This window comes from Urocitellus parryii, chromosome 4 (genome assembly GCF_045843805.1).
Source record: "Urocitellus parryii isolate mUroPar1 chromosome 4, mUroPar1.hap1, whole genome shotgun sequence".
NCBI lineage: Eukaryota > Metazoa > Chordata > Mammalia > Rodentia > Sciuridae > Urocitellus > Urocitellus parryii.
In genome coordinates this window covers 161,256,210-161,272,243 of record NC_135534.1, presented here as the reverse complement: position 1 = coordinate 161,272,243, position 16,034 = coordinate 161,256,210, and the positions used below count along the sequence as shown (strand labels likewise).

At 36.9% G+C, this 16,034-nt stretch overlaps 2 protein-coding genes across 4 annotated transcripts in view; one reads left to right on the top strand and one right to left on the bottom strand.

Annotated features, from left to right (window-relative positions):
- Positions 1-2,270: 2,270 nt before the first annotated feature.
- Rps6 (ribosomal protein S6) lies at positions 2,271-5,535 on the top strand. The gene is made up of 6 exons (XM_077797867.1): positions 2,271-2,374; positions 2,912-3,043; positions 3,366-3,576; positions 3,697-3,843; positions 4,903-5,060; positions 5,174-5,535. The coding sequence occupies exons 1-6, from the start codon at positions 2,369-2,371 to the stop codon at positions 5,267-5,269; spliced, it is 750 nt and encodes a 249-aa protein (XP_077653993.1). The 5' UTR covers positions 2,271-2,368; the 3' UTR covers positions 5,270-5,535.
- Positions 5,536-7,491: 1,956 nt separating this feature from the next.
- The window catches only part of Dennd4c (DENN domain containing 4C), a 104,570-nt gene continuing 96,027 nt past the window's right edge, over positions 7,492-16,034 (bottom strand). For all 3 annotated transcript variants that reach the window (XM_077797048.1, XM_077797049.1, XM_026397569.2), the window contains 3 exons: positions 12,023-12,173; positions 9,370-9,434; positions 7,492-9,074 (listed from right to left, as the gene is read on the bottom strand). In XM_077797048.1, coding sequence (XP_077653174.1) covers positions 8,938-9,074; positions 9,370-9,434; positions 12,023-12,173 — 353 coding nt within the window. In that variant the 3' untranslated portion in view covers positions 7,492-8,937. The remainder of the gene's footprint in view (positions 9,075-9,369; positions 9,435-12,022; positions 12,174-16,034) is intronic.

The following is a 16,034-nucleotide window of genomic DNA, read 5'->3' as shown; positions in this document are numbered from 1 at the left end:
AGTGGCTGGTGAAAATGGTAAATGGAGAGTAACTGCTTAATGAGGTATAAGGTTTCCTTATAGGGTGAAGAAAATATTTTGGAACTAGATAGAGGTAGGGGTTGCACAACATCATAAAAGTAGTAAATGCCACTGAATTTTTCTTTTTAAAATGGTTTTGTTGGGCTGGGGATGTGGCTCAAGTGGTAGCGCGCTTGCCTGGCATGCGCGAGGCACTGGGTTTGATCCTCAGCACCACATAAAAATAAAATAAAAATATTGTGCCACCTAAAACGAAAAAAATAAATATTAAAAAAAAATTAAAATGATTTTGTCTAGGCTGGGGTTGTGCCTAGCATGCGTGAGGCACTGGGTTCAATCCCTGGCACCACATAAAAATAAAAACAAATAAAATAAAGTTATTGTGTTCATCTACAACTAAAAACAACCAAAAAAATTTTTTATTTTTTTTTAAGAGAGATGAGAGAGAGAGAGAGAGAGAGAGAAAGAGAGAGAGAGAGAGAGAGAGAGAGAGAGAATTTTAATATTTATTTTTTTTAGTTTTCGGCAGACACAACATCTTTGTATGTGGTGCTGAGGAATGAACCTGGGCCGCACGCATGCCAGGTGAGTGCGCTACTGCTTGAGCCACATCCCCAGCCCCCACCAAAAAAAATTTTTTTAAATGATTTTGTCCATCTGGGGGTGTAACCTAGCATTTGTGAAGCCCTGCACAGCAAAAAGAAAAACAAAAATTAAAGTAAAAATATGAAAATTTGTCATGTCAATTTTGTCCCCTCAAAACCAAAAAAATTACTTACATAAATCGGTTTTAAAATGCATAATTTCACCAAAATTCTTTACATTAATGTCAATGACAAAATAGGATTTCATAGAATCTTTCCACTTTGAATCTGAATCAGGCCTAAACTCAAAAACTTTGTGATATGGAAGAAGACAATATGTAATAATCTTGGAAAACAAAAATTATTTTTGTTCACTTAAAATGCAGGGTTTTTTTTTTTCCCCCTTGAAGAACACAGTACGGAGTTCAATGTAATAAACAATAAATGGTATTTCCTTCAGGGAACTGATTAGAAGTGTGGGCTTCAGAGTTAAATCACCTGGAAGACTAATCAAACGTACGATATTTTTCCCTACATTCTTTCTGTACTACTGAGTTACACCATTGCTTTTTGAAGATTTACTTCATTTATTCTCCCTCTGCTGGCTCGTTCCATAATACCACATCCCATGAAACTAACGCACACCTGAGGCGGGATTATAAGCATTTAATAAATATTTACTGAGTTAGCTGCGTCTTGAGTGTATCAGAATGAAGAAAAGACATGAGTACAGAGGACAGATCATAAACAAATCGTTTATGGGGAACCATGGTTAAGTATTATAAAAGAAAATAGTTCTATACTAGAGAATAAAGGTGAGTCCTATTCAAGTAGTGTGGTTAGGATTCTCATAAAGGGTACCTTTAATCTGAGAATCCTCCATAGCATTAGCTGGTGACAAAAGGTGAGTTTGAGACGGGAAAGTCTATGAGGTCATGGTAAGGAGTTTGACAGTATTTAAGTACAGTGGGTAAGCAAAGTGGGTAAGCAAAAGCGAACATTTCCAGCAGAGAAGTCAAGCAATTTTACGATTGGAAAAGATCGCAGAGGCTGTTAAATGTTGCTCAGTGGAAGAGATTGTTTAGTTATCATGGAAGCCCTGGGTTCAACTCCCACCCCCACTCCCAAAAAAGAAAAAGATCAGCGGCAGGAGAGAAAGCAGGGAAACTTCTGGAGGTATCCAATGTTGTCTGGACTAGGGGTAATCGTGCCTGCTGATTATGCGACAGAGGGACTGGGATGTCATTCTATCATAGGAAAGAGAAGATTACAGAGCAGTTAGAGAAGCCAAGCGGGTGACCCAGTGTTTCAAGGAATAACAAAGCGCTGCTTTCAGAATTTCTTGCTGTGATTCGCCGGTATCAGCAGAAGAGTACGCTCCGGAACTGAAAACCTCCCAGTCAGAGCCTGAAAGACAACACAGTTCAAGAGGAGTCAAGTTCTGGTCCAGCCTTTGGTAGCACCAGACAAAGACTGTCAGAGGCGAGCTGGGCCTCCGCAGTGACCCAGCTACAAAGTGCAGGCGAGAGCAGAAAAGATTAGGCAGTGAAGGGTCTCTCACAACAGGTCACGCCTCATCGGACAAGCAGGCCGGCGAGTTCACCTTCTCGGCGCTAATTAACCTCGCCCCGGAAGTGCATGTTCACTTCCGCTCACTCAGGCATCTGCTAATCTCGCGAGTGCTGAAAGCGCTATGTGACCTGGGTTAAGCGGAAGTCGGGCCTCTTTTTCGTGGCGCCTTGTGGGCGATCAGCTGCTCCAAGATGAAGGTAGGTTCTTGTGGCGGGTGTTGATCTAGGCTTCGGGAACTTGGATCGAATCTTAGAACACTGCGTCAGTCCCAGCAAACCAAGGTCCTGGCCCCAAGTGGAGAAGGGTGTAAGGCAGGATAACGTGTGCACTTCTTGGGCCAGAGCTCTTTGGGAAAGCGGATGGCGGACGATTACGACCGGAGTTGTGTAGTTCTGAGAGCGCCTTGGTGGCGTTCCCGCGCCCAGCCGGGACAGATGCTGGCGGCGTGCTCGACCTGTCCTGTTTTTTTAACTCTCTTTTACTTAAGTCGGGCTCCCTGTACGGTGACGGTAATGACGGGAGCCTTAGGCCTCGCAATCATTCCTCAGGGCCGCAGGGAAAACGTGCCCTGTTAGCGTTTTGCTTGGCGTACATCATTCTTAACATGGGCTTATGATGAGTAAAGTCACCAAGTATTACTGATTGAGATTGGCATGAATGGCTTGTGATGTTATTGCCGTTCTGGGGAGATCTGCAGTTACTTGTGTAATTTTTCCTTCTACTTTTAATCCTAGCTGAATATCTCCTTCCCAGCCACTGGGTGTCAGAAACTCATTGAAGTGGACGATGAACGCAAACTTCGTACTTTTTATGAGAAGCGTATGGCCACAGAAGTTGCTGCGGATGCTCTGGGTGAAGAATGGAAGGTAAAAGTTAACTGTGGCATTGTCACGACTGTGACACGCTCTGGGAATTGGTGTTTGGAATGGGGTTTGAACTGCCGCTTTAGTTTTCTGACCTGGGTTATCACTTTGTGAAGTAGAGCTATCACCTGATGGGTTTCTGTAGTATGTAAATGAGTTTGCCAATGCACTTGACAAGTTGGAAATACAAAACTTTGATCAGAAGTTTAAATTGGTCTTATTGAATTATACTTCTCTAGAAAAGAGGTATGGGTCAATAAAGGCCAAAACACTGAATTTAATAAATTTGGAATAGAAATGTTACATGTGTGGTGTTTTCCTGCAGGGTTATGTGGTCCGAATCAGTGGTGGGAACGACAAACAAGGTTTCCCCATGAAGCAGGGTGTCTTGACCCATGGCCGTGTTCGCCTACTACTGAGTAAGGGGCACTCATGTTATAGACCCAGGCGAACTGGAGAGAGAAAGCGCAAATCTGTTCGAGGTTGCATTGTGGATGCCAATCTGAGCGTTCTCAACTTGGTTATTGTAAAAAAAGGTAAGGTTTATGTTTGCTTTTTATTGAAATTGACTTAAAGCTGGTTGTCCAAATACTTTTTCGTTTGCAGTATAAGGAGGTTGTTGGATTAAGATATTTCTGTTAATTTTCTCTTTGAAGGAGAGAAGGATATTCCTGGACTTACTGATACTACTGTACCTCGAAGACTAGGACCCAAAAGAGCTAGTAGAATCCGCAAACTTTTCAATCTCTCTAAGGAAGATGATGTCCGCCAATATGTTGTCAGAAAACCCTTAAACAAGGAAGGTAGGAGATATTATGCAATTTGGACCTGCTTAATTTTTAGGAATTTGTCACTGGTATTTTGCATGCATGTAGAAAGTAGAATTTGTTCCTTTGAAGTGTAAGCATTAACTGGAGCCCGATTTAAAATAACATACTTTAAATTCAGTGCTTTTGGGCTTAGGAATGATGTGAAAGTTGAAAAATTATGGGATTCTGAAGGTACTCTCACCTTAACACCCATTTGAAATTTGATATATTAGAGATTCTGAGGGATTTTTTTTTGGCCTACAGAAAAAATGCTTTTTTTCTTAATCTACTGAAATTGATTAAACTTCTGGTCCTCTGACTCCTCCTTTGAAATGTGAAGAAAAATAATAAAATTGTGAAAATTAGAAAAATACTTATTCCTAAATATAAAGGAACAAGCGTTTGCAATTGGTAATTCTAAGAATACATATACATATTGTATGTTGGGCAACATAGCCATCACCACTAAGGTCCGCATCGTGATACATAACATTATTGTTTCTTCAGCCAAAGGTATAATATTTTCATTGGGTAGAATTATATTCTGTTGAGTCTTCTTGACATCTGGAAAAAGAATAATTTGGATTTTGGTTTTCAGGATATCTGTACTTAGTGTATAGTTCCAACTATTTAGGCAACCTACCCTGTGCTAGGTACTATGTTAAGTGCTGGGGATATGGTATGAACTGACAGTCCACCTTCAGGAAGCTTATGTTGCAGAAAATGTAATTGGTAAATGTGGCACTTCTCCACAATCACACCTCTGGAAACCCAGTCTGTAAAAACCGATCTAGTTGACAGAGGTGTTTTTAAGATGGCACCTGTCTTTTGTGGAAGGTACAGGCTTAGCTATTTAGCAGAGCCTGAACAATTGAACATTTACTCCAAGATCCTGAGGTGTCACTTCCACAAAGCTAAAACTAGGTTTGAGAAGCTTTATGTATGTTGGGGGTGGAACCCAGGGCCTTGTGCATGTTGACCATGCCTTACTTCTAAGTTATACTCTGACTCAAAGTATTCTTGAGGAATTATTTCAGTCATTTGAATTTTTAGGTAAAAAACCCAGGACCAAAGCACCAAAGATTCAGCGTCTTGTTACTCCACGTGTCCTGCAACACAAGCGCCGGCGTATTGCTCTGAAGAAACAGCGCACAAAGAAGAATAAAGAAGAGGCTGCAGAATATGCCAAACTTTTGGCCAAGAGAATGAAAGTAAGTCTTAATAAGATTTGGGGGTAGGGTGAAACATGAATGTCTTTTTCTATCTGCGTTTTTCACCTAGACAAAGTTTTAATTGTGTTTTTTTTTTTTATAATTTTCTTTAGGAAGCCAAAGAAAAACGTCAGGAACAGATTGCCAAGAGACGTAGGCTGTCTTCTCTGAGAGCTTCTACTTCTAAGTCTGAGTCCAGTCAAAAATAAGAATTTTTATCAGTAACAAATCAATAAGATCAGACCTTCAAACTTTGACTTGTCATTACTGATTTGACATAACTAGAAAATGGATGGAAAAACATGTCAGAAAGGGAAGCAGTAGAAAAAGTCTGCTTATAGGAGATGTATGAAATGATGTTCTTTAAATTCAGAGACTGACATGACACTAGTTGACCAGCAAAGGTTTCTTCTTGAATTGAGTGGCTCAGGAAAGGATTTTTAATATAATAAAATACTACCTTTGCAGAAAGTCATACCTTAAGTTGTTTTGAGTTTTCTTGAAGGTATATACATAATATATATCTCCATGAAGGTGAACAAATTGTCTTTAAAAAAAATGGCAAATCTGCATTAAAACGTTACTCTTTCATATTGTGAAAAGGAGTTGACTCCCAATATAAGGAACGCTTGCAGGATGGCATACTATGGCCCACTAGAGCATTGGCCTAGCATGCGGCAGGCCTTAGATCAGTCTCCTGCACCACACAAAAGGTTAACAGGTTCATTTCCACAGTAATTGATCTATTTAGTTCTAGTATTTATTTTTGGTACTAGAGTTTAAATCCAGGGTCACTTACTACTGAGCCACATTGCCAACCATTTTTTGAGACAGGGTATCAGTTGGTTAGGGTTTCACTTAGTTGAGCCTTGAACTTTGAGTTGTGCATCCTCATCTTCCAGTGTTGCTAAAAATTAACAGATGTGTGCCACTACATCCAGCTTGGGGAAGCAGTATCTTAAGGCACATGAGGTGTATTTTCCTATAGTACAGTACATTGAATCAGCTAAGTGAATCCAATAACTCATTTCTGGTTTCCTATGACTTGCTCAAAGAACATAATTAAGTTTCCTAAAAGGACAATAATGGGATAATCACAAGGTGATAACTCTGTTACCAAGAGTTCTGTGTTGGGAGTACCTGGTTGTGATGCATAGAACATAAAAAAGAAAAAAGCAGGATATTTCTTTTTGTGTGTGCTGGGGATTGAACCCAAGGGTGTTTTACCACTGAGCTATATCTATCCCCCTCCCCTTTTTTAAATAGCCTCAGATTTACAAGTCTGCCTCAGTTTCCCGAGTCACCTGAGATTACAGGAATGTATCATCACACCAGGCAATACCCAGCTTTCTTTAAGGAACACAAATAACCATGAGAAAACATTTGGCTCCCCTAATAGTTTTCTAGGTAATTAGTTGGGTATTTCTGATTAGAATCTACAGCTATTTTGTTTAAAAAATAGTGCTAAATTTGTGTACCAAGAATTATATTAGCTACCCTATTTATGCTTATACATCAACCATGCATGTTGCTATGGTCAACATACAACTAAAGATAAATCACATATCAAAACATAAGACTTGGCTAAACAACTAATTTTGAAAGATTACTTCTAGCGATAATTAGGATTAAGTTAAAGTGCTCCAAAAGTATGTATTTCTAAAATTTTCCATACTTCAGATACCTGATAACTTTTTTCCTGTAAATTTTTTTGGGGGGGTATCAGGAGTATCTATTCAGAGATACTTAATGACTGAGCCATATCCATTTTTAGATGCTCTTTTTGTGTAGGTGCTGAACAAAGCCTTTTAGAGATTTGGTACTAGAAATTAGTCCCTGTAGATTTAAATTGAAGAAGTTAGACTTGTTCTGAGATATAACTAAATTATGTTATAAAGCCAGATACAGCAGTGCAGACCAAGACAGGAGAATTGCAAGTTCAAGTCCAGTAGGGGCAATTTAGCAAGACCTGGTATCACAATTTAGGGAAAAAAGGGTAGGAGTTGTAGCTCAGCGGAGAGGCATGTGGATTTGATCCTGAGCACCACATTAAAAAACAAGGTATTGTGTCCCTCTGCAACTTAAAAAAATTAAAAAAAAAAATGATGGGGGGGGCAGTGTGAGGGAAGAGGTACACTGGGCATATATAACTCAGTGGAAAAGCCCACCTGAATTCAATCCCCAGTACTGTAAAATAATGTTATTTTTTAAAAGTTATAATTTGATCTGGTTATATATAAATGTAAAGATATCTTCAGCATACTTTAAAACATGAAGTGCTTTGGTAATGATTTAGTTCAAACTAAAACAGCAAAATGATATTGGAATTCTAATGATCACAAAGATTCATACTAAACAGATTCCAAGAGCCTTAAAAACATAACAGACAAGTTAGCAAATTTAAGAATATTTTTTATTTTATTCAGCCTGTTACTTTTATATGCAAGGTAATGCGAAGATTTATTCAGTCCATAAGTGTTAAGATGTAAGTTGCAAAAATTTACACTCGAGATAGTGCAAAAGATGCATTTTTGAAAATAATGTAGATTTACATAATGTCTGATTAGTTTTTTCACTTAGCCCTTTCATAATAAATTCAGACTAAAAGTTTGTGTACTTCAAATTCACCCTTAAATGGTGCAAGATAGATAGTTAATTTTTTTAAGGTTATACCATTGTAGAAGGGAAATCTGTGCTCTTTAGTATATAGAAAGTAAATTTTTTTGTGTGTGTATCAAATGATTTAGTCTGCATAATTATAAAAGCACACATAAAACCACTGGCTTTTTAAACTATGCAGAGTTAAGGCAAACTTACTGTAATGGGCATTTTTAACAACGAAAAAAAACATGATAAATGTCAAAGTGAGGCCATAATTTACTTAAAACTAGTGACAACAAACTCAAGCTTTAAAGTTATAAGACTTAATTGATTCAACCTAAAAAATTCTTTACAAATGCACATTTTTACTCACAGGCATATAAATCTAAATATTGTACAAGAATAAAACTTTAGTGTGCAGTGCAAGTTTATCCCACAGGTTTCAAAAGGTGATCAACAGCAACAATTTACATGCCTGAACAAAGACTTCAGGACCTAAGACAATATACACTTTTGCATTTTCAGCATAACTCAAAACTTACAAATAGCTTCATAAGTTATGAACTTTAGTTAATTTCATTTTGACTGTTTGACTTCTAATTTTAAAGCCCTTGCAAATTAACATGGGAAGGGGATGAAGGAAGTACCTGGATATTCAACATATCCATTAAGCAAGGTAATACATAATTAAAAAGGTGAAGGCATATATTAAATTTAAAGTCAGATCAGGTAATTTTGACTACCAATGAGATTAGTAGTAGTCATTTATTTAACAATGAGACCCCTTTCAGAAAACTATTGCAACATGCAATCTAAGAGTTTTAATAAATACACACTTATAATATACACATACCTACACAACCCTACACATTTACAGTCATACACAAGTAGTAGCTCTTATAATTAAGATATTTCATTTGTTCGGGGGTTAGGCAAGTTTCATTTCCCATTCCCCAAACCCAACAGCTTCAAATATTAACAAATGTCTGGGATGAATGGTTTCTCGTTTCTATAAAACTGCCACAAATATAGAGAAATCCAAAACAGTTCCAGCAGAAGCAGAGAAACAGTTCAGGAGTTGAAAATCTTCAATATCAATAAACTTCAGGGCATTTAAATGAGATTTTACACTTTGATATAATTCAATATTATTTACAATTCATTGTATATTGTCCCCAAGAGTTATTTCAGTTTTCACCAATTCCTAGGATGTGGAAAAACCTTGGATATTTTCAATTTATTCTCCAGCACTATATCAAAATTCTAATGAATCTCTTTAAATGAGAGGCGCTCCAAAACATTTTCTGCACCATTCCACACTAACACTTGGTGGGGCATCAATTTTCTGTAACTTTTCAAGAACCTCTGAAGGTAGACTATTGTATGCGAGTCCATATTCATTGTCAAAAGCCTCTGAAAGACATTTTCAAAAATGTTAATTTGTTAACAAAGCAAAAATTATGCATTTTGAAATGGTACTGAGTCATATTTATGTTTAAACTACATATTTTAAGGTAGAAATTACTTAAAGGCAAGTATTTACTTTTTTTTTTTTTTTTTTAAACAGCACTACTAACCCAAGACCTCATACACACTATGCAAGTGTGATCTCTCACTAGGCTACACCCCCCAGCCCAACACTAAATTCTTAAAAAATCATTTTAGTAAATAAAATTAAGACTGAGGAATCCCTCATTAACCAACTTACCAATATCAATATTTTCTCTTCCAAGAGACACTAATGATAAGAAGAGTATTTCTCTGTATAAACTCCTATAAAACAAATATATTTTAAAAAGTGAATGGCAAATAGATTTAAAAATATATACAGAAATAGGATTTTATTTTTTAATAGTGAAAACATTAATTTCCAAATATCTAGTTATGTACCCACTCATATAAATATCCTGGCTTGGATATGCTACAGGTATATGAGATCTTTGAAGGATGCTGAGTGAAAGGTACTCTGAATTCTTTGTATTAATGTTGCAGTGTCCAGTAAGTATTTCAAACTGTGCAAGTCTTCGGGATGGGTTGTAGTTCAGTGGTACAGTGCTTATCTAACATGCACAAGGCCCTGGTTCAGTTCCTAGCACCACACACAGACCCACACACACCCACAGGAAAAAAAAGGGTTGGGGGAGTTAATGGACTTAAAGCTTCACTCCATTCACAATTAAAAACAGCTGGTTGGAGAAAAAAATGGCTGGGCATGGTGGCACATGTGAGTTTGAGGCCAGCCTGAGCAATTTAGCAAATCAAAATAAAAATAGAAGGGGCTGAATATATAGTGTGGTGCTACAGAACTCCCAGATTCCATTCTCAGTACTGTAAACAAAACAAAACAACAAAAAACCCTACCCACAAACAAAAATGGCTTTTATTTGCTTATTATTATCTTTTATACTAGGGATTGAACCCAGAGGTGATTAACCAGTAAGCCATATCCCTAGCCTGTTTCTTATTTTTTATTTGAGATAGGGTCTCACTAAATTGCTGAAGTTGGCCTCAAACTTGTGATCCTCCTGCCTCAGACTCCCAAGTCACTGGGATTACAGGCATGTGAAACCATGCCCAGCTGATTTATTTTTTTGATGCTAGAGACTGAACCCAACACCTTGAGCATGCTAGGCAAGTGCTTTACACAGTTACATTCACAGCCCACAATTTTTAAAAAACATTTTAAGTAGTATTAAAACTATTTTAACTCTAATTTTTAATTAAAACTTTTAAAAAACAGAGTTTTTTTTCCTGATATTTTGCCACTCAATAAAGTAAGAAATTAATTTTCCAAGTCAGACATGGGTCTAAAAGCCTTGGACACAATGTGAAAGAAAGGTGGTATAGTCTCCTAACTATTTAATCCAATAGAAAAGGATATATCACCTAAAAATATCAAAAAATGAAACATTAAAAACAATCTTCATGTTGGGCGCAGTAGTGCAAGCCTGAGGCTCTGGAGGCTGAAGCAGGAGGATCCTGAATTCAAAGACAGCCTAAGCAATGATGAGGTGCTAAGCAACTGGTAAGACCCTGTCTCTAAAAAAAAAAACCAAAAAACAACAAAATAGGAATGGGGATGTGGCTCAGTGGTTAAGTACCCCTCAGTTCGATCCGCAGTATACAAAATAAAAAATTAAAAAAAAAAAAAAAGCTTCATGAAGCAATTAAAAGCAAAGATGAGGGGAAAACTAATGAACTAAACTGATTTAAAAAAGGAAAAAATTAGGAGGTAATGCTAATTCTAATTTCATCTCACACAGCTTTCTTTAGAACCTTCAGAAAACTATAACATGACATTTCTAGTATTAATTTCTTGCTGTAAACTACTGATGCATGAAGCAAGCTCCTCCTTAGACTGAGGAGGACATCTCCAACAGTTGAGATTACAAGTGGATCCATTCATTTTCATGATCAAATCTTTCTCTATAACTTCTGAGATACATTGAGTGAGGAGACTTTAAGAGGACTCTGGAAACATTAGTAATACTCCATATAATTGTGTCCCCTTTCCCAAAACTTCCTCTGCAAAATTCACTTATGCTGAGATGAGAATGAGTATTGATTGAAGCACGTTAGCCATCAATAATACTTGGAAATCCGTACAGATGACATTTCAAAGGAGATACCCTGTTGGTTTTGACTGAATATTCTTATAAACTTTCTAAAGAAATGAGTGATAGAGCTAACCCTTATCCGTAAGTTTTGAATTTATATTTTTCCATCCCATGTACAAAATTGTTTTTTCCCTAAAAAAAAAAAAAAAAAAAAGAATAGTTTCACATCTTATGGTAGTTAACAGTTTCTATCATCATCAAAATGGTTTCTACTTGGGGCTGGGGATGTGGCTCAAGCGGTATAGTGCGCTCGCCTGGCATGCGTGTGGCCAGGGTTTGATCCTCAGCACCACATACAAAGATGTTGTGTCCACCAAAAACTAAAAAATAAATATTAAAAATTCTCTCTCTCTCTCTCTTAAAAAAAAAAAAGGTTTCTACTTTTAACCCCTTTAGGTTCAGTGAGAAAATATATGTGGGTATCACAGGGCCTAAACAAGCAGTACCTATATATATCAATGTTAATAAATTCACAGAAGTCTCTGTTGATGAACAGTAATGCTTCCGAAACACAACAGTACATTTTAGACATCAATAAGTTCCTAAAATTCAATCAATTCTACCAGAAATTTTTATTATGTATTTGTGCTCAATTATGAATATATATATTCGGATAGCACTTACCAAAACAATCAGATATCTGGCAATAAGCATTTCTTTTACGACTCAAGGTATTTTTAAAAATAAGGCATATTTTTTAAAACAGAAAATCAAGGGCACCAAGTAAAAAATTTTGGATGTTACCTTTGTCTTTTCATTTCTGGCTTCATTTGCTCAGACAGCAGATTGATGGGCTTAAGAACATCATTATGCTGAATACTCTGCCTAATAGTTTCAACTAAAGTGCTTGTTGCTTGTTGTTCCTCTGACAGGAGGGATAATTTCTTTTCAGAGTCTAAAAAGGACACAATAAACAAGAATAAGTTTTTCCCAATTAGTAATGAAGTTTTTTTCCCAGAATTCTGTCACTATTTGTCTACCCAGTATGAACTCCCTCTTTATTAATAACATTATGTAATTCCAAAAATAAAAACTGTACATATTATACACAAATAAAATTATATATTATGCTTATTATGGCATAATTCATAATATCTTTATATAAGAGAATAATCTTTACCTGACTAAGCCTGGTATTTTCTATTCAAAATAGCAATCTAATCTTAATATATATAACTATATATTATACTTAATATATACAACTATATATACAACTATATATATAACTATATAACATCCAGAACTATTAAGAATATTTATATAATTGGGTGCAGTGTTGCACACCTGTAATCCAGCAACCTGGGAGGCTAAAACAGGAGAACAGCAAGTCCAAGACCATCCTGGGCAACTCAGTGAGACATTCTCAAAATAAAAACCAAATAGCTAGGTTTATAACTCAACAGTAGAGTGTTCCTGGGTTCCATCTCTAGTACCACAAGAAAAAGAAAAAAAAAATTACAGATCTTATATTTCATAGATGATAAAAAGTTTTTTAGTAGTAGAAATGGAATTGAATCATATACTAATATCAAGTATATACAAATTCAAAATGTGTACCTGACCTGGAAAAAGGGAATACTTTAATGATACAGGCAATTCCAGGAATCCTACAATTTTATTTATACCCATATTAGCATAAGATGGGGATATGTATCTAATATAGCTCCTTGAACTCATTCTGAGTGCTCTCATAAAGTGATACTGCATTTTTCATACAATATAGCTCTAAAATAAATTAGTTTTTAAAAAATTTTTTTTAGTTATAGGTGGACACGATGTCTTTATTTTATATTCATGTGGTGCTGAGGATCGAACCCAGTGCCTCACGCATGCTAGGCGAGCGCACTACCTCTGAGCCACAATCCCAGCCCTAAAATAAATTAGTTTTTGTTGTTTTTATTGTTTTCTGTATCAGAAACTGAACCCAAGGGTGCTTAACCACTGAACTACATCCCCAGCCCTTTCTATTGTTTAATTTTGAGACAGGGTCTCTCTAAGTTGCTCAGGACCTTGCTAGGATGCTGAGGCTGGCTCTGAACTCTGGATCCTCCTGCCTCAGCCTCTGCAGTCACGGGGATTACAGGGATATGCCACCATTCCTGGCCCAAAATAGTAATACTTCTAAGAATTAGCACCTTTCTCTAATATGACAACAAAAGGAAATCCTGGCTGCTATGGTTTTCTATCTTAGTTCTTTTCCCACTAAGTGATGACCTTTGAATAGTTTTCATGCTATACTGTGACTTTGGAACCCAATCCAAATATAATAAGCAACACTACCATTTCCCCCATTAACTCAATATTTTAAATAACAGGTTTATTGAGAAATAATTTCTAAATCATACAATCTGATTTTTTAGTATATTCACAGAGTTGTAACCATAAGAAACCACTAATCTATTTTTTGTCTCTACAAATTTGCTTATTCTGGAAATTTCATTTCAGTGAATCATAATGTCTAGGCTCTTTTGTGACTTGTTTCTTCTATTATATTTTCAAGATTCACCCATGTTGGGCTGGGGATGTGGCTCAAGCGGTAGAGCGCTCGCCTGGCATGCGTGCGGCCCGGGTTCGATCCTCAGCACCACATACCAACAAAGATGTTGTGTCCGCCGAGAACTAAAAAATAAATATTAAAAATTCTCTCTCTCTCTCTCTCTCTCCTCTCTCTTAAAAAAAAAAAATTCACCCATGTTGTAACACATGTTGTAATTTATTCTTTCTGTTGCCAAAAAATGCCATAGTATAGGGTGGGGCATGGTGGCACTTGCCTGTAATCCCACTGACTCAGAAGTTTGAGAGAGCAGGATAGCAAGTTCAAGGCCAGCCTCAGCAATTTAGCAAGGCCCTAAGCACTTAGAAAGACCCTATCTCAAAATAAAAATTAAAAGGGGCTGGAGTTAACTCCTGGGTTAAATCCCTAGTCCCTCCCCACCAAAAAAAAAAAAAAAAAAGGGTTATTGTGTGGATATACCATACTTTATCCATTTATAAGATGAAAATTTAAGTTGTTTCCATTTGTTAGCTGTTATGAAAAATGCTACTACTAACATTTGTGTATTTTTTTTTAATATTTATTTTTTAGTTTTCGGTGGACACAACATCTTTGTTTGTATGTGGTGCTGAGGATCGAACCTGGGCCTCACGCATGCCAGGCGAGCGTGCTACCACTTGAGCCACATCCCCAGCCCTTGTGTATGAGTTTTTGAGCGTGGAATATGGTAACTCTGCTTACCGTTTTGAAGGCTGTGAAATGTTGTCCACCATTTTTATAGCCTAATCAGCATGTATGCCAGTTCCAATTTCTCCACATCCTCACCAAATCTTGTTATTTTTTTTTTGTGTGTGTTTTTATTATAGCCATCCTATAAAGTATGAACTCATCTTTTTATGTTTTTTGTTTTGTTTTGGGTACTGGGATTTGAACTCAGGGACACTCAACCACTGAGCCATATCCTCATCCCTATTTGGTATTTTATGTAAAGATAGGGTAGGGTGTCTCACTGAATTGCTTAGTACCTCACCTTTGCTGAGGCTGGCTTTGAACTCTCGATCCTCCTGCCTCAGCCTCCCGAGCTGCTAGGATTACAGGCATGCACCCCCATACCCGGCCTCTTGCTGAATATTTACAGTAAAGTTTTTCATTATAATAAATAATCCCACAGTAAACATTATTGTGCATTGTATTTCTATAACAGAGTTGTCTCACTAAAATCCCTGAGTAGTTAAAACACATTCACATATTCAATTTAGACAATGTTTGCCATACTGTTCTTCAGAAATAAATTATTTTAGAAAAACAGTTTATCAGTGTTCTTTTCCTCAGCATTTGGGTGGAGTAGGTACTGGGGCTTGAACTCATGGGTGCTTTACCACAGAGCTTCATCTCCAGACCTTTCTATTTTGAGACAACATCAAACTAAACTGCTGAAGGAGGGTCTCACTAAATTGCTGAGGTTGGGTGTAAACCTGTAAACCTCCTGCCTTAGCCTCAAGTCACTGGGTGTACAGGTATACACCACTATGCTTGGCTTCCCCCCACATTTTAATCTTTAAAATTTTTGCCAACTTGATAGGTACAAGTTTACACTTTTCTTTTTTAAAAAACATAAAGTAATATTTCACTAAAATATAAAAACTAATGTGATTGAGCATCTTTTCATGTTTGTGTTAGGGAACAAATTGTGCCCCCACCCTTTCAAATTCATACATAGAAACCCTAACCACTAATGTTACTGTATTTGGAAATAGGGGCTTTAAAGAAATAATTAGAGCTAAATAAGGCCATAAAGAGTGGGAGGTTCTTATCTAATATGACTGATTGTTAGTATTCTTACAAGAAGAGAAAGAAAAACTAGGTATGTGCCTGTGTGCATACAAGCATTTACACAGAAAAAAGGCTACATGAGAGTACAGCAAAGGCACCAGCCACTGCAAGCAAAAAAGGGAGACCTCAAGAAAAATCAGGGGCTGGGGATGTGGCTCAAGCGGTAGCGCGCTCGCCTGGCATGCGTGCGGCCCGGGTTCGATCCTCAGCACCACATACCAACAAAGATGTTGTGTCCGCCGAGAACTAAAAAATAAATATTAAAAAGATTCTCTCTCTCTCTCTCTCCTCTCTCACTCTCTCTTTAAAAAAAAAAAAAAAAAAAAAAAAAAGAAAAATCAAACCTACTGGGAAGTCCAGCCTTGATCCTTGCTAATTTCTTGAAATTTAATTCCTGTTGTTTAAGGCATGCTAGACTATGGTGTTTTG

Coding starts and splice junctions, on each gene's coding strand:
- Rps6 (XM_077797867.1), top strand. Junction 3,844..4,902: donor AAAACCCTTAAACAAGGAAG/GTAGGAGATATT, acceptor TTGAATTTTTAG/GTAAAAAACCCAGGACCAAA. Junction 5,061..5,173: donor TTTTGGCCAAGAGAATGAAA/GTAAGTCTTAAT, acceptor AATTTTCTTTAG/GAAGCCAAAGAAAAACGTCA.